The sequence below is a fragment of the Sceloporus occidentalis genome, unplaced genomic scaffold, assembly GCF_023333645.1.
Source record: "Sceloporus occidentalis isolate IW3139 unplaced genomic scaffold, rSceOcc1.0.p SCAF_95, whole genome shotgun sequence".
Classification (NCBI taxonomy): Eukaryota; Metazoa; Chordata; class Lepidosauria; order Squamata; family Phrynosomatidae; genus Sceloporus; species Sceloporus occidentalis.
The window spans coordinates 3,861,248-3,880,059 of record NW_028317075.1 but is presented as its reverse complement, the minus strand read 5'-3'; the positions used below and the strand labels follow the sequence as shown (position 1 = coordinate 3,880,059).

General features: G+C 38.8%; 1 protein-coding gene across 2 annotated transcripts in view; it reads right to left on the bottom strand.

Moving 5' to 3' along the window:
• LOC149284340 (rho GTPase-activating protein 24-like) overlaps positions 1–18,812 on the bottom strand; it is a 191,348-nt gene that overhangs the window by 11,337 nt on the left and 161,199 nt on the right. For both annotated transcript variants that reach the window (XM_089496854.1, XM_089496855.1), the window contains one exon: positions 4,490–4,697. In XM_089496854.1, coding sequence (XP_089352980.1) covers positions 4,490–4,697 — 208 coding nt within the window. The remainder of the gene's footprint in view (positions 1–4,489; positions 4,698–18,812) is intronic.

The following is an 18,812-nucleotide window of genomic DNA, read 5'->3' as shown; positions in this document are numbered from 1 at the left end:
TCACAAATAATTATTTTCAGGTCTCCCATTTATTTATGAGGGACAGTGTCGAATGCATTACTGAAATGTAGATAGGCAACATCTGCTGGTGCTCATTGGTCTATTATTTTAGTTACCTAGTCAAAAAAAAGATTGACAAGATATCCCCGTAGCAAACTGCTGTTGTGGGTCTTTGCAAACCAATTTACATCCACATATTTAACAATCCTTTCTCTAAGCATGGTTTCCATTAAATTTCCCAACTACTGACTTAAGAACTTAAGTACTACTGTACTTGCCTGACTCTTCCCTGCCACCTTCCATCGGGTACTACAATTGTCCAAAGCTATTTTAAAAAATGTGGGTGGAGAATAAGAATGAGAATCTAATTTTCATATTTATACATTTTGGTGAGATCGGCTAGCTGGCATGCTGGTAAAAAGGCTAGATCCCTGAAACCATGTTGCTGTTCTTTGTTGTCTTTCATTTTTCTGTCCAACTTTTGGAGTTATCACCTAGATGTAATCATTAATAAAGATTTTTGCAATGATTACAGACACAAATGAGGAAGTTACCGATAAACATGTTCTGTTTCTGCACTTTGTAACATACAATTTAATGATCAAACTGTTGTTTCTTTACAATCCTGTTTTCCACGTGAGGGATTATTCATTGTAGACATTGATTCTGTAGAAAAACCAGAGTGTGGGACATCTACACAGATACATAGATAGTGATGGCAGAAAACCACAAATTGGTCCAAGCAGTCTGCTCCTTTTGGATCACCTTTTCATAATTAGGATAGTGTTATGCACTCGCCAAACATTATTAAAATGAATGTAGTGTATTCACCTGTGCCTGTAGTGGCAATTTTCAGCCTGGGAATCTAACCCAACCAAATGCTTGAGTAATAACGCCATAACATGTTTGTCAGAGAATACACTCAATGTGCCCTATCTAGCCTACTACACTCCAAGAGGTTGTGAGAGCAATCCAAGAACAATCGCTTCCTTAGCCAGCTGTCTCCTTTGAGTTACAGTTTCAACTCACTGACTACATTATGAGAAGCCAACCCCAGTGAGTTTCTAAGCTTGGACGACCCTGTTAAAAGCATTTGTTAAATCAGTGAGATTTGTTTGGCCACCTCACCCAGTAAATGATGCATTATACAAGGCCAGTCCATCCTTGCTTACAGGACATGCTCACTCAGATTGGCCTTTTAAAATGCATTTTACATTTGTTGCAACCAACTGTTGTGCAGATTATCTCGCGTTGTATAAACTTTGAATTTGTTGTTGAGATGCATAAAATGAAACAATTTAACGAGTATCTCCTTCAAGATGGAGGATCTGGCCCTTACAGATGACAAGTAGGTCTGATGAGATCCCGGTGTACTTGTCAGCGTAGGAGAGAAAGTTGAACGTAAGTCAAATTAGTATGTTACATGCTATTTCTTATGTCCTGTCCACCCACTGTACAGTGCAACTGAATATGATGGTCCTATATAAGACAATAAATAATATTAATATGGGGGATATTAGCAGAATGTAAGACCCAGTACAGCAGAGACAAGTCTGAGCTATAGTAGATACATTTTTAATTCACTTCTATTTTTGAGATATTATTGTGGCAGCCTGTTGAGTCTTTAAACCCTAGGACTTCCAAGGTAATAATTTTTAGGATATTTTTAATACAAAAAATACGTTTTAATATTTCCTTTGTTTTAGTTCCAGTTAGTTTTGTTTTTGGAACTTAAATCATGCCCATTTGTTTCCTGCTATACTTCAGGTGGTGGCAATCACTCTCCTTATATGAGATGACCTTCAAGAAATCTCCTCAAAGTAGCTATGGATTTTTTAGGGTCAATTACACTTCTTTGTTGGAAAAAATTACCTGAGGGGTTGGCCATTCATAAACCCACTGTGGGTAAACCCAATCTGCAGTTACAATGAACCTGCCATAACTATGGTCCATGTAGGCTGCCCATATTCCCTGATCGAAAGACCTTAATCAGTGTGCCACTTATATACTACCCCTCAGTAAAGTAAAAGTTTCTTCAATTTCATTTAGGCATCTCACCCTCTAGAAAGAAACACAGAACATGATTTTATATGCTTTGCTTCTTAAATTACTAATGAATATATAAAGTAGAATATATTAGGTTTTAAAACTTTTGACCAATCTCTCAAAAAAAAGAAGTGAAGCAGATCTGGCTGTTTTTGAAGGAATCCTGCTAAGTAACTTATAGAACGCTACAAAACACTGCACAAAATTAGCAAATGGACCATTTGTTGAAGTGCTTTACTTCCACATGCCTAACTGGCTACTGTCTCGGGGTCACTGGACTCCCAGTCCCTCACATTTCTGTTGCAAAGGATTTGTATAAAAAAATACATCTATTTAGCAGTTGTGACAATTTGTTAACCTTTTATTGAGAGACTTCTAATGTTGTTGACACGTGCCAAATATTAAATCTATAAATGAAAAGGTGCAAAATCCAACCATAAAATGTAGCGTGTATTTGCCAAAAGAAAATACATTACTAAATTACCCTCAACATTCTATGTGGTGGTAACTCATCCATCACATCCACACATATTAAGGCTGGTAGTTCCACTTATACATTCCATATATATCACAATTTGGAATTTTACAAAATTGCACCTCAAATGCATGTGCAAAACATTTATACATGAAACCCGATGGGCACTCTTTTGAAACTGCTCCTACTTCTGTAACAGTAAGAAAACAACAAGTAGTTACTACAACTAGAAACTATGCACAGCTGGCACCCTGGACCTCTTTTTCTCCTATTCCTTATAAGATCCAGGAAGGGGTGGCTGGGTAAAAGAGGCATGGCAATCGACTAGTAATGGCAGAGATAACCTAACAAACAACTAAAAATGACAACGAGTGGGCGGGATCCGGGCAGTACCTGGGCGGGGCCAGAAATGGCTCCTTGCCCCTTGGATTAAATACACTGACTCATGATTTATACGTTAAGTAAACTGGCAAAACAAGTTACTATTGGTTAGTTTTGTAGTTTAGTTTTTTTGTTATTATTAAATGTTTCCTGCACAATTAATGGCAAGACCAAATATATCTGACATTACCATGTATTTTTTTTTTTGTTTTTTGATAAAAAGAATTCCAACAAAATATTTTCTCAACACGTGACACTTCAAATGGGTAGTTAATGCATAAGATCAGCTTCTGTTTTGTTATTCTAGAACAACACAAAACCATGGAAACAACAGAAGTCAAGTTCTGGCTTTAAATGTTTTCAAATTATGGAAGAAGGAACCATCTGTCAATGACAACATTTCCATTTAGGGATTAATTAAAAATGAGATGTGGGAGCAATTTAATTACCTTCCTTTTTTGCACGTCTGACTGTCACATTATTGCCGTTATTTCAAGAGGCTTGTGAGTCTGCACAGTCACGGTGCCACAGACTGCTGTCATATAGCTCTCACTTTTAATAATGCATAATTAAAACTATTGTTTTGTTACCGGGTTGATATGTTTGGCAGATCTCATATCACTGTTGAACGTGTTGCATATGGAAATAGTAATAAAAATTATAAGAGGATAGGAACATGTTAAAAACTAATTTTAGTTACAAATGTTATCCAGCGTTAAAATACATCCTGGTCTCACGATCTGCTTGAATATTCCTCTTCATTAAGTTAGATCTGTACTATTATTAAGATGTTGATTGTTAAGTAACACTGACCACATCTGCATATCATATGTGTAACAACACTTCAGCCACAGCAGGGGTCAGCTGCATCCTATTACATTAATTATTGAAAAAAAAGAATACAACTAGCAGATACCATGGCACACTGTGTATTATTACGGATTTAGTAAATCTCAGCCAATTAATATGAATATAATTAAGATAAGTAGAACATCAATTTCTGCTTTACTTGTAGTGACATCAACAATAATCTTCTCCCAAGGAACCTTCAGCATTCTCCCTCCCTCCCAACATTCAAGAAACATCTAAAAACCCACTTCTTCAGAGAAGCATACCATCTTAGCTGCTAGAACTTCCTTGTCATCGATACAACCCCCACAATACCTCTCACCCTTTCTCTATGCCTTATGTTTGTCACCCCATTTCCCTCTAGATTGTAAGCTTGCGAGCAGGGCTCTCTCCACCAAATGTATCGGTTTGTCTTAGTCTGTCAATTCTTGTCTTGTCATATCCCTTGAATTTATGTATTGTATTAAGCGCTGCGTAAACTGTTGGCGCTATATAAATAAAGGATAATAATAATAATAATAATAATATATAGGTTACCACTGTACACAGTTCAGATCAAGTCTACCTTCTGTTATTTGCTATCTGTGAGGAGTAGTTCTTGTCAAACTGTGACAATACTAGCCCTATCTCAGATTCACAAATTCCAAACACCAATGTTTTAGTCCTACGTGAAATGGAATGGCGCCATGATTGTTCAACCTTAAATTTGACCATATCACGAAGAGCAGTCAGTCTTACCTGTCAAAAGATGGCTTCTCCCCACAGTCAAAAGCATCCTGTAATTCCTTGACAAGGTTAGCTTGACCAGGAAGTCTAAATAGTCCTTCTTCTGTCAACCCTCTCTGTCTGATAAAGTCTACACATTGTTCCACCAACATGGGGGCGAGGCGAGTTCCATATCTCTTTTCATATTTTACGGTGTCTTCCAACTTCTGACCAAAGATGCCTATGAAAAAGGACAAAATGTCATACAATTTACTTGAGCTACTAAAAAGCCATTGACTGCTTAATAGGATTAGTACATTTTCCTTCTACAAATGTGGTACTTTTTAATTTGCCCAGAGACTCCAGGTGAAGTGTTGCTTCTCCGGGCCTCTAAGGGGAAAATCGGTTGTGGAAGCAGCTTTATGGCATGCTCCACTCCCCGCTACTTCCCTATTCAAAAAAAAGAAGTCTCCAGCGGGACCTCCTACCCGCAACCCGCAAGGGGGGCTCAGAGCAGCTGGAGCCAAAAAGTTCCCAGGTATGCATATACATTATTGGTCAAGAGTTTGTGATCACTTAGAAACATCCTTATTTTTAAAAGAACTGTGCCCGTTAAAATAACATCAAATGGATCATAAATACAGTGTAGATGTTGGTAATGTTGTATATATATAAATATATTCATAGGCGTACAGAGGTACTTTATCAGCAACCACCACTCCAGTGTTCCAGTGGCACCTTGTGTCTCTGAAAATACCCCTGCTGCAGGAGAGGTACTTTGACGTAGTGGTGGCTGATTAATATATGGCCATATGACGGAATCCCTTACATAGGTGCTTTTTTTAAAGTTTATTTGCCGGGAATGCGTAGAATTCTTGCTTTGTTTCTAAATACATAAACTACACTGCTAGTCAACAACAGGCTCACTACCACGAGCCCTGGGATAATTGCCCCATTGTTATTCTAACCCCTCGCTTACCAGCACTGTGATGAACGTTAATGCATAAACAGTGTATATCCTAGAGCTATGTGTACTTATCCTGAGCTGTCATACAGTAATATCCCAATGACAAATAGCAGATGATTTATACTTTGCTGAAAGCTATGAGCTTTATTGCATTTAATATGTATATGGCCAGGAGGTTATTTGAAATCTCATGATTCTGGACAAATGCCTACTGTTCACCACAAGAGAACTGTAAAACACCATTCAGTGATTGTGTTTAGTATAACATGATTGCTTTCTTCCAGGAATAGGTGTTGTCTCTGCGACGTATTGACAAATTACAGTCGGGAACCACTTCAAATATATGCTAAGAAATCTTGCAGTCATTTCCCCAATGGAAGCTATATGCTGTATAATAAATGATAAATGGAGTATGCTTGCACTCTGCTTAAAAGACTGTAATCATTTTACATAACCGGGGGAAGAGGAACTACATTGCTTTGTATTATGTAAATTATCACCTGGTCTTTACGAGTGATACCTAAAATGAATTAGGATCAGCTTGGGGCGCATTGTCCGTTAAGTAGTCACAATCATACAGAAACTAATTTCTTGAAACTAACCTTAGCTTGTGCCTTTTGATTTTTAATCAGTGTAATGGTCTTTCAAGATATTTTATTTAAAAGATCACCCTGTTAAAGCTGAGATTATAAGCAGCCAGTGACAGAGCCAACATTATCTAATCAATTTCCTTACTTTACTTCTTAATGAATTTCCTTCCCTGATGTTCTCTCTTCCTTCTATACCTGGGAACTCTCAGGTTCTCCGGGGTCAAGACCCGAATCCCCCGAGTTGCAAGTCCTGCTCCCTGCCCATTTTCCCTTTAAATGGGGGTGTTTCCCACTGACATCAGCGGGAACACCCCCGACTGAAGCAACCAACAACAATCAGCAACTTAAAGAGACAGTTTACTTCCCTGACAGCCACAGATTGAAGAGTACTTTAATGTGCCTTAAGGAAAAGCTGCAGCTCTGGAACTGGAACAAAGTGCTTCATCTGTGATCCAACAATTTTCAACAGTTATTGAAGCAGCCAATCAATGACAGGAAAGTTCTCTCCCAATAGACCAAGGCCAGCGCTGGGCCTGACTGTCAGTAAGTATATCAAATAGATAGGGGCAGGTAGAAGAGCAAACAGAACACTACTGTAATGTAACGGGACCTCTCAGCTATCATATGCATTAAAGACAGACAAGAAAATGGGAAGGAAAAATCATGCAAAGAAATTTAAGACAACTGGTCCTATGGTACATTACCTGTACATACTGTATATATTCCATATTTTTACTATTTATGAAGAATATTCAACTCAAATACTGTCAAGCCAAAACTTAGGAGATGCTGTCAACTTAAAAAACTTCCAGGTCAAATGTTAATAAATATTCAATTTGTAGCATGTGTGTACATGCCACCTGGGTCAAATCTTATCAGTTGAGTTAACTTAGTCTTTAACTTGACTAACATTTCACATTTTAGCAACACTAGGATAATAGGTGTGCTAGCAGCTACAGCAAAAAAGTTGAATTTAGAAACGTATTTTCAAGTAATTGCAGCTAATCTATGCAAATAAACACATTCTCTGAATCCTCAGATGCTTCTACAAATCTGTAAAGCTTTAATGTTTGTGGGTTTTGTGAAAAGTGATCTTCCAGGATTGTGTGCCTAGAGATGTGTCATTTAGAAACCAAGCCAGGTGTGTAACTAATAAATCCAACCCTGCTTGTAATGGATCCTTGTTGATCTGTACCGTAAGTATGGAGAGTGAGAGGAGCCAAGATATCCATTAGTGAAAGTTCGATGCCAGCTAGAAATCTGTTAACTGCTTCTAAAGAATGCTTTGACCACCCAAACTTTAGCACAATAAAATGTATCCGCGCAGAGTACATTAGCAAATATATTCCTCTTGTGCGTTTTTCTAAACAAGACCTCAACCTTGTTAAATATTGTATAAGATCTGGAGATAATGCTTGTTCCATACACGTTTATGTTGTAATATCTTAAAAGGAACACATTCAGAATTTCATTTTATATGGATATTGATTTCACTTTGCATATGTTGTGTATTGTTTTCAAAATCAATTATACTTAGACCTTTGTACCGCTTTCACCTTTTTAAAGATGATGTTCTTATTTAACCTTTACAAACCCTTACAGAAGGAGAGGAATAACTGTAAAGGAAGGAAGAATCATGCACATAACAATTGACTTTGAAAGAAAGCGGTTAGGATGGCCCTGCTTAAACGAGCTTACAATCTAGAAGGAGTTAGAGAGTATTACACAAGAGGTAATGGTGCAATGTGTCCATGTGAGGGTGGACTTGTAGAGTAGGTAGCTAGATTAAGACATGACATGTGTAAGAGTAAATTAGTTGTTGGGAGCAAAGGAAATGGGTAGGACGCAAGGTGAGAGAGCAACATAGAAAATGGGGGAAATGGGAATTAGAGACGTGAGAGTGAGCACATGCTAGAAAAAATAAGGTCAGAGCGTGAGTAGGAGACTTAGTATGCTGTGTGAGATAAACTATTTATGTCGCACTACTGAAATTAAAAGTTGTATTTGATTGTCGACTGACTCTTAATCATGTTACCTTCTTGGTATGCTTTGACTTTCACGTAAAAGCAGCCATTAAACATCGCTGATAAGGTGTGATATTGAAAGGTAAAGATACTCTACATTAAATTGGAGGTGACTCATTTCGACTCATAGCCCAAGTATCACGCAAGCTGTACCAGAATGTAGTAACGTGGGTTATAACATACAGCAGACTAAGCGATAAGGCTTACATATAGATAAAACACTTCTGTTAAGATCAGTCTTAAAGTGTAGAAAAAAATTGAGATAAGGGTTCGTTTACTGGCAGCATTCTTGTGAAGCTCCCAGGTATGGTTATAATTAATTATGCATGCAGTGTCGAATCACGACCTAGGCTGACAAGGCCCAGACCTAGGGTGGCAAGTCCAGTGGGCTGCAGTACAAACCCAGGGCCCCCCCGTGTCCCACCCACAGTTGGCCGGTTACAAGGGAGATCTTTGATCTCACGCTGTAAAAGTTTAGCTCAGCACAGCCTAAACGGAGCTGCGTACCTTTAATATAGAGCGTACTGGGATGTGATCATATCCTGGTCATATCCTCAGTCATGTATTTACCTGTAGGGCAGCCCTAAGCCTGATATGTCACTGCATATCCCAGCCCTCTGTTTTTTTATTATACCAGAGAAGCAGACCACTGAGCTGGAGGGGACTGGGGGTGCTGCCCTAGGTCGGGCCAAGAGCGGCCCCAAAGGTAAATAAACCACTGGATGATTTCATGGCAGCTTGATTAGGAGAATGTACATACAAACACAAGCAATTTAAGGTTTTTTTTTCTTTACTAACAATATCCGATAGAGTTATTTGTGACATTCTATTTGTAGATCTGGGTGAAAGGTCATTTCATTATTACATTAAGATATCGCATTGTTTGGAAACATGAATGCTGTAAATATTTAGCAAGAACACTGTCAGCTTTTTGTAAACTTATATTATCATTAATGAACATGCACTACATTGGAATTTCTTTTTAACTATTTGATTTAAAATGCTTAATAGGCCCTCCACTGCTGGACCTCACCTCCCATCACGTTAAAGATCAGAAGAAACTAGATTGCTATGTCAGTTCAACATAATTCTGCAGATGCACCAATCATACAGATTTACCTCCTTTAACCCTTTTGTATATCAGGGTAATTTCTAGTTTGGTGGACATCAGAGGCTGGAACAGATATACATACCGGTAGGAGACCTTTTACACAGTTTACATTTTACCCAGGGGAACCATTATACTTTATTTGACAAGTTAAGCTATTCATAAATGCCTACTTTTGGGCAAACTGTGCAACACATTGTATGATAAAAAAGGCAGAATAAATTGTAGCTTATTCCCTATAATAATAAAATCCACAAATAAAGTAAAAAAATAACTTTTCTAAATCTCACTAGTATATTTATTAAATGTATGTGATTATAAATACTTATTGCAGACAAAGCCCATGAAGGTGATGGTACGTAACAAATGGCAGGGTAGATACATAAGATGGAGTTGCATGCTGTTATTATACCAAAGACATGTCTTAGTTTATTTTGGGTTCCGAGAAATTTGTCATCATTCTGGTTTAGAGTCATAAGCATTGCAGTAAGCAAGTCACGTGCCTCTTCTTCAAGGGCCCCTGCATGCAACCTCTTAATGCTGTTAACTCTGTAACAGTATATAATATTGTTGACATGACATCTGTTTTCCAAAAGGTTAAGCTAGGGCACAGACTCACTTGTTTGGAATAATTTCCCTTGGTCCTTTAGTGAGATCAAATTGGAATCCTGCTGTAAACCCCAATAGGAATTTGTACAAGCTTCATGTTCTCTGTGTCCATTGTTGTCACAGATTGTAGACGGCGCATTAAGCTCAAGTGCTACAATAAGATTACAATGGGGTCTAGTCTGGAAACTATGCTGGCCCAATATACTTGTGTATGTAAAGAATTGACACAGAATAGCTGAGCCAGTAGGAGAATGCATGCCTTCTAATCACACCCGGGAAGTCCCCAGGGTGGGCCACTCAGAGCTCTCCTTCTTCTGGGGGAGCAAGTTCAGGTGCAAGAGGACTAACCATGCATAAGGCTTAACCAGGTGTATTTATGGGCAGGGCTGGTCCCAGGCTGCCAAAAGAAAACAGAAAGTACGAGAAGTGAGGGAGGTAGGCATGCTCAAGAAGGAAAATGACACGAAAAGAGTAAGGGGTAATAAATGGGTAGAGCCAGGCGCCACTCCCCATACCGAGAGATTAAAGGCTGACTCAGAGGACAGGTCAGCTGTGAAACATGTAGCCTTCTGGGGAGATCTGGAGAGATCCCAAGTCATTGTTATAATGTATGTTGTCACTTGGAGCTGTATTCTAGGTCCCATTGGGGGTACTCTATCCGTGTGTAAATCTTGGAGCAGAGCAGTAAAAGTGATTTAATCACCATAGTCCCAGCTATTTGTCTGCTTTACACCTAAATTTGGCTCTCCGATCCCTTATTGAATAAAATAAGAGAAGTATTTTAAATTATCCAGCAGTCAAGTGTGCATGTACCTGAACACTTCAAACAGGCAGTTCATAATTTGCTAGTAGTAATTTGTAGCCAAATTGACATTTCATTGATTCACATCAAACTATTTACAAAGCACAATGCTTTTTTCCATGCATATGTAAATTTAATTAAAAAAAATCTATAGTTTTATTTATAATGGTAATAATTGTGGGATACTGTATTACAGATTAAACAGTCCATTGGTGTGTCCATCACTAGAAATGATGCATGGAATGAGCACAGTTTACCCTCTGGTTAAACAATGTCCTGAAATCACTTTAGTCATCTGAAAATTAATCTGTTAATCTCACTCTCCAAATTCTGCACATTCCATGGGTTAAAGGGGGAAGGGGATGGGAACATGCTGCTTGTTTGAGCAAAGTGAAAGAGCACAAACTTTTAACATACCTAGGACTGTGTAAGCATTGTAATGTATACAGCGTCAAATTTCTTCTATTTTTTGCTTATTCAAAATATATTTAAATATTTCAGATCATCCTAGTAATTTTAATACAAGACAATGTGAGTAAACACAAAATTCAGCTTTTAAATGATCATCTTGTTTATTTAAGGTAAAACTTACCCCATGTGAAAAAGTGATTACCCTTAAACCTAATAACTGGTTGTGCTACCCTTGGCTTCAACAACTGCAATCATACATTTGCTATAAGTACCAATTGGACTTTTTCAAAGCTGTGGAGGAATGTTGGCCCACTCTTCTCGGCAGAGTTGTTTTAATTCAGCCATATTGTAGGGTTTTCGAGCATGAACTGCCTTTTTAAAGACATGCCACAGCATCTCAATCGGATTTAAGTCATGACTTTGACTAGGCCACTCCAAATTTTGTTTCTCTTCAGCCATTTAGAGGTGGACTTGCTTGTGTGCTTCAGATCATTGTTCTGATGCATAACCCAATTGCGCTTGGGCCTTAGGTCACAAAGTGATGGTCAGACATTCTCCTTCAAGGTTTTCTGGTAGAGAGTAGAAATTATGGTTACACCAATTATGGCAAGTCGCAAAGGTCCTGAGGAAGCAATGCAGCCCCAGACCCTAAATCTACTGCCACCGTGTTTGACTGTCCATATGATGTTATTATTCTAATGGAATGCTGAGTTAGCTTTATGTCAGATGTAAAGGGACCCATGTCTTCTGAAAAGTTGAATTTTTGACCCATGCATGAATCGTTAATGCACTCTTGGAGGAATTTTGGTAGACCAGTCACTCCTTGGAAGGTTCACCACTGTGCCAACTTTTCACTGTGGTTTGCAGGAGTCCCAGAGCGCAGGCTGATAGATGTCAATGACTTTGTTGCTCATGTGATCTTGAATCTTAATCACAGCATTGTGTGCTGCTTTTTGAGACCTTCATTTTGATGTTTGGATTCAACAGGGCTGGTAGTAGTCATGACTTTGTGTGTCTAGTGAAATTAAACCTAGTCATGAATAAAATTTAGTTAACAGGTTGATATAGTAACTAAGTTACTTTTCAAATATGTCCGGGTAGGTTTGGATAGTTTTTTCTTCTATACGTGAAACAACCATTTAAAAACTGCATTTTGTGTTTACTCAGTTTATCATTATCCAACATAAAAGAAATTGAGAAGACAATTCTTATGCATAGCACTGTAGCATGGTGAACATAGCAAGAGATGCAATCGGACAACAAATGGAAATCCTAACAATCAGGCATTGCAGCCTTTCAGGCAACCCAATTCAAAGAGCCATAAATGAATTCCTCAAAACAGAGAACGAGAGCTGAGTGAGAAGACAAAGTACTGCACCGCTGCTTTAATAACAACGTGGCCATTAACGCAAAGCCCGTCAGTTGAACCTTTCAGCCTTTCAGCAAATGAAAGCTGGGAGAACTCTAGCTATTAACTTTAGGTTTCCAAAAGTAGGCTTCCAAGTTTAGCTCTGTAGACAGAATCACATTAAAAATAAAACTGGTTGACAACATGTTTGTTTGCCCCCCTTAACTAGCCTGACCTATACCACCTCACTATTGCTTGGATTCAGTTAATCAAATTAACCTTAGCATGTCTGTTAGGTTATTCTTTCATCTAAAGGTTAAATCATACGAAAGCAACAAGAAATCTTTAAGACTTTTAAGTTTCTATGGCAACAACCTATGTCTGCTTTTGTGCACATGACAATAAGGTGTGCCTCACAAAAATTATGAGGCAACGTTTTAGGTTAAAGAATTATTTCTGAGAACGATCTGATAACTCATTAGTATTGGGAATTGTGTTTTAAGGCTCGCAATTTGTTGCAACACTGTTAAGTTTTGCATGACAAGGGAATTGTCAATTTCCCGTGATAGGTCCCCAACCCCCCAACTCTGACCAAAAGCTTCCCCAATCCTATATCCAAAGACTTATATGATCAATGTTTATTCACACATTACAGGAACATCGGATAACAGATAACCTGTTAACTACTCTCCAAATGCCACCCTTGAGTACCTCATTAACAGCCGTAATATACCAGTTCTTGTGCCTCAACTACTGACCCTCATTCCACCACATATATAGGAGGCTGAAAATACCAATACCATTCTATAAAATTAGCTAAAAGGATTTGCAAGGGGGCCCTCCAAACCATTGTAATACATCCCTCACCTAGCAACCACTGCTCAAGTGAGTAGACAGTAAGTGAGTGCTCTGTCTCTGTTATCTTAGCTCAATCTACAAACACCTTGGCTCCATATCAAACTGCCTATGGTACACAATAGAATGGCTTAGCCTTAAACACTCAGCCAGACACTCTGACTAATGAAAGTCTATGGAGAAACGGACTTCATAAGCATTGCCAAAGAATCAACTCAGTATGATGAGCATACCTGGGAACTCTCCGGGTTTGACATGGAGATTGCTGGGTGAGCACTGCTTCTCTGGGTCAGGACCCGAATCCTCCAGGTCGCGGGGGCGGGATCTTGACATGCTCCGCTCCCCGCCCATTTTTCCTTTAAATGGGGGTGTTTCCTGCTGCTGTAAACAGGAACGCCCCCGACATCATCGGGAACGCCCCTGAATTCATTGGGAACGCCCCCAACATCAGCGGGGACTCCCATTAACGTCAGCGGGACCGCCCACGGACGTCAGGGGGTCGTCTGCTGACGTAAGTGTGCAGTCCTGGCCGCGTCCTGCAAGGGAAGGCTCTGGGTAGTCGGAGCCCAGAAGTTCCCAGGTATGATGATGAGTTACCAAAACCCTATAAAACCCTACAAAAAGCCTATAACTAATCAACAACAGCAACCTCCAGGTCCAGAGACAGGTAAATCTATCGGAACTTAATGAGCTAAAAACTGAATTTTGACAATGCTTACTTGAATTACTCTATACAGCGCTGTATTTTAGGCTCAGGGATTTTTTCCATGGGATTTACGCTTTAAGAGTTCATACTGCCAATAACACAATGATGTGTGCGTGAGAACATTCGCTTAGGCATTTGATGGAATCTGGCTTCCTTAGCCTGTATTATATGTACACACCATAATTGTTTGATGTTTTCTTTTCACCTGTTTGAAAAGGTCACAGCTCAGTTGCCACATTTTAGTTAGATTAAAACTTTTCAGTGTTTTACTTAATCTGATCCCATACATTGAATTTAGATAACCTATGAAGGAGAAAAGCTGCTGCTTACCAAGCAGCAAATGATGAATGTAAAGCATTTCACCCGAATATGCAGTGCAGTGGATGATATATATATATATATAAATACACACACACATGTACACACACACACACACAATATGGACAAAATAATTTGGACACCAGCAGGGACTTTTACTCCTAAATACATAGACATTAATATGTAGTTGGTCCCCCCTTGTGGAAACCTTCCCAGAAGCTTCCAGTCTTTCCACAAGATCTTGGGGTTTTTCTGTGGGAATTTCTGCCTATTCATCCAGTAGAGCATTTGCGAGGTCCGGCACGGATGTTGGACGAGAAGGCCTGACTTGCAATCTCCGTTCCTCTTCATCCCGAATGTGTTAGATGGGGTTGAGGTCAGGGCTCTGTGCGGGTCAAGTTCTTCCTCACCAAACTCATCCAACCATGTCTTGATGGACCTTGTTTTGTGCACTAGGACACAATCATGCTGGAATAGAAAAGAGCCTTCCCTAAACTGTTCCCACAAAGTTGGAAGAATAGCATTGTCCAAAATGTCTTGGTATGTTCCCTTTAGCATACCAATTTCTCAATATCTTGAAGCAGTCAGTCAGCGGTAGGAAAGTGCTCTCATTTAAATCAATAGGATCACATTACACACATGCTGAACACATGCCCGCAACATTCCCTGAGCCAGTGCTGGAGCTCACTGAAGGTGAACACTTTGGCCAAACACATTGCCTGAGCTGCATTTAGCTCCCGTGTAACGAAAGGGATGAATGCATATGGGAGATTTTGCAGACAACACAAAAATTTAAAGGAAACACCCAGTTATCATATGTGTTAAAGTGCATATGATACAGTAGCTGGAGTGTCCAATTAAGGGACAAAAATATTGTTAAAAAATATATTATTTTGGTAGGGTGTTTCACATAATGTAGCCAATCAAAGTTTTGTTTAATAGATTAACATTTTAATACAGTAATTCTTGGTATTGCTACCTACCAAGTAATGGGTTGTGAGAAAAGAGCAATAATGTCCCCAACTCCCCTGGATGTTGAAACGTGTTTTTAGTTGATTTTAGTATGGCAACCAGAAGACTAGAGATGCATGCAAACTAGCATAAAACCCACATTATACTGCTTTGAAAATGTACGTAACTATAAGATCATTTACATCAAGACCATGAACAGTGTGTTTTGCAGAAGTTATGGAAACACGAAATGATGAAGCGGTTTGAGCCGGCTTTCAAGCTGCAGTCAAGGTTCAGCAATTGGGATAAAGCATGTGATTATGGTTTAATTTCCAGTTCACCTTGTGTTCTTTCCAAGGTCTACCAATTTTTCCAGTGGACCTTTACTGTGCTTATTACACAGATCATGGAGAACGTGATGTACTGCACCTCATTTGTGCGCAAGAAGGGACATATTTTACATTTGTAATCTGCTGCAGCATAGGAACAATTATTTTTGGTATACGAAATAGACGTTCCTTCTAGTTGTGGGCATAGTATGTCCACCTTTCTTTTATTGCGTTTTTTTGGCAACTTTCGGTAGATGCGATGCATATTAAATTACTCAAAGGACCTGCTGAATGTAGACAACAAGGAACCAGTAGCTTACTATCCTTTTGCATTTAGTTGAATCTTGATATCTTCATAGCATTGGATTTAGTAGCTTCGATGATGGGAAGAGTTAATTTGCTTTCTTTAGGGACTATCCAGGTCAGAATTTTACATAAGGAGCACCAGTATTTGTAGAATTAAAATGTGATGTGTGTGTATATATATATATATATATATATATATATATATACACACACATACACACACCGTATTTGCTCGATTATTAGACGAGTTTTTTTCCAGAGCAAATGCTCTGAAAAATACCCCTCGTCTTATAATTGGGGTCATCTTATAATCAGACCTCAAATAGGTCTGACTATGAGACTAAGATCCAGATCCCCAGCAGCAATGCAGGGGACCTGGATCCTCCTGCGTATGCCCCCCCCAACTTACCGGTGCTTCTAAATGCCAGAGTGGCATATAGGGGTATAAGGCATATCATGGGGCACAGTGGCATATAGAGGGTTAAAAGGCATATCATGGGGCACAGTGGCATTTAGAGGGTATAAGGCATTTCTGCGGCAGGGGGCAGATGTGCATAACTGAGGGGGCAGGTTGAAAAAAAATATAAGGAAATAAAAACAAAATATTTTTCTCATAGCTTTTATTAACAAACAATTGTTCACATAGTTTACATATATTAACATTTACTGGTAAAACTTTTTTCCTATAGGGTCGTCTTATATTCAGGCTTTTTCTTTTTTTCATAAATTAAAATTCAGATTTTGGGGGGTCGAGCAAATACGATATATATATATATATATATATATATTTATAAAGAAAATTGATTGATTGGCTGTTACTTTAATAATATTCCAGATACAGACACCCTTCTGGAATAATGGCTTTGAAGTGACACTCCACAATATTACTTGAATAAAATATCTGTATAAAAAATATAAAATGCACAGGTATGATTGTGTCCTCTTACAGTCCTTGCTCCTTGATGTCACTTACATCACAGATCCATAGAAGACTCATTGTAATGATTGTTTTGACAACCTTAATAAAATTCTCTGCCATCAAGTTATTTGATTGTTTGTCATTATTTTCCTTAGGGTGACTACATTGGTCATTGTTCCAGGACACGTATATCTCATATTGCGGACCAGCACATTTATGGGATTGCCCTGCAGTAGGCACTAATGGAGGGAACCAGTTACTTATAAATGGAAATATGGTCCATGTGATCACGCTACTCTTTTTGAGTAATTACTGGAGAGTAATAAAGGTTAAACTTCATAAAAGCTATACTGACTGCTGAGTCTCTCGGCTGTCAACATTCTAGAAAATCAGAGCCGATTACAGGGCGTCCAGGTCAAAGTGTTTAATCATCAGGTAGGAAAGTGGTTTGACCCCGCCGACTACTGCCCAGTAACTGCCCTCTTCCCGTCGCTTCCAGGTCCCTTAGGGCTATCCTCTTAATGAGGCCATATACCTCTCTGCTCACCTAGTAATTTTCAAGGTATGGCCATTACTCATCCACATCTATACCAAAAACATTACTTAAAAGCTTTTTCGCTTCTTCTTCAATAACATGCAGATCTTAGTTATTTAGGACATGAGGCGTAGACTTGTGTGGATGTATAATCACAAAAAACACCTGTTTTAAGAATAATCCATCCTCCTAATACTCGCAACCTGCATCCTGAGTGTCAGTGTTATTGTAAATTTTGTACATTGTCAGTTTTAATGTTATTGTTAATTTTCACTCTCCCCTTATTGTAATAGAGATACAGAATCTGCTGTCACTTTATAGATACATTTATTATGTAACCCATAACGCCAAATGTTTCAAACAGCCAAAGAGGGTAAATTTTGTTCTAGGGGGTGTAATTGGTGTGGCTAGGTTACAGGGCTTTAGCGAGGATTTGCCTTTGTGAACTATAAATAGCTATTTATGCATCCAAGTAATTTAATTTGTAAATTACGAAATAGTGTTTAGTAGAACACTGTGATACACCAAAATAGCAAAAAAAAAAAACATTCTGAGCTTATGGACAGAGGGATTTGGGTCAAAAGAGGGAATGGCTCTCCTAAAATACACCTGGGAGTTATAGAATGATCATTGCATTATTTTGTGATTTAAAAAACAAACACTTTTTTGCTCATTAATCTTATCCAAAACATTATATAAGAATTGTAATTCTAAAGTGATGAAGACCACAATAGTATAATAATAAATTAATTCATGTTTATTATGAAAGGGAAGGAAAAAAAGCTCTGAATATCCATAATAACAGCTTAATAATACTGTGTAATTGAACCTGTTTCCTGCTTTATGGCCATCTGCTCTGCATTTTATCAAAAACATGTTGCAATGTTGTTTATGGCTAGGTGTGTGCGTACAAATCACCTAGATGACACAGTATAAACTGAAGTTAGAAACAGAACCATATCTAAACATTTGCACCAGGCCTTCACAAGCAACATTTCCTACAGTGCCATCTTCACCCCAAAAACAGCTTGTCTGTTCCGTATGGCCCTTAAATAGCATGTTATTGCCATCTGTGCAAAAAAAAACCAAAAGCCTGTCAGTGCCCACAAACAATGTTTTTGTGCCTACTTTGTCCCCAAAAAGCATGTCTGTGCCATCTTTGCCCCAAATAGCTTGTCAGTGACCCAAGCAGCTTATCTACACATCTGTTTCCCCAAAAAAGCTTGTAAGGCCATTTTTGCCACAAACAGCTTGTCACTGCCTCCAAACAACTTGTCTGTGCCACCTTTGCCCCTAAACAGCTTGTCAGGGCCACCAGTTTGCCTGTTCCATCTTTACAACCAACCGGCTTGCCAATCTCCCCAAACAGCCTGCCTCTGCCATCTCTGCCCCCCCCCCAAACACTGCAAGTAGAGAATGGACAAGTGGTCTCAGGGGTTGGGATCCCTGTGACCCCCATAGTTATGCCACTTGTTAGAAAGTTTAAAACCAAAGCTATGTTTGACAGACTCATAAGTAGTCTTATAAGTGAATGACACAATCAAGTTAGCTAGGTTTGCAGTACAGAACCACAATTTA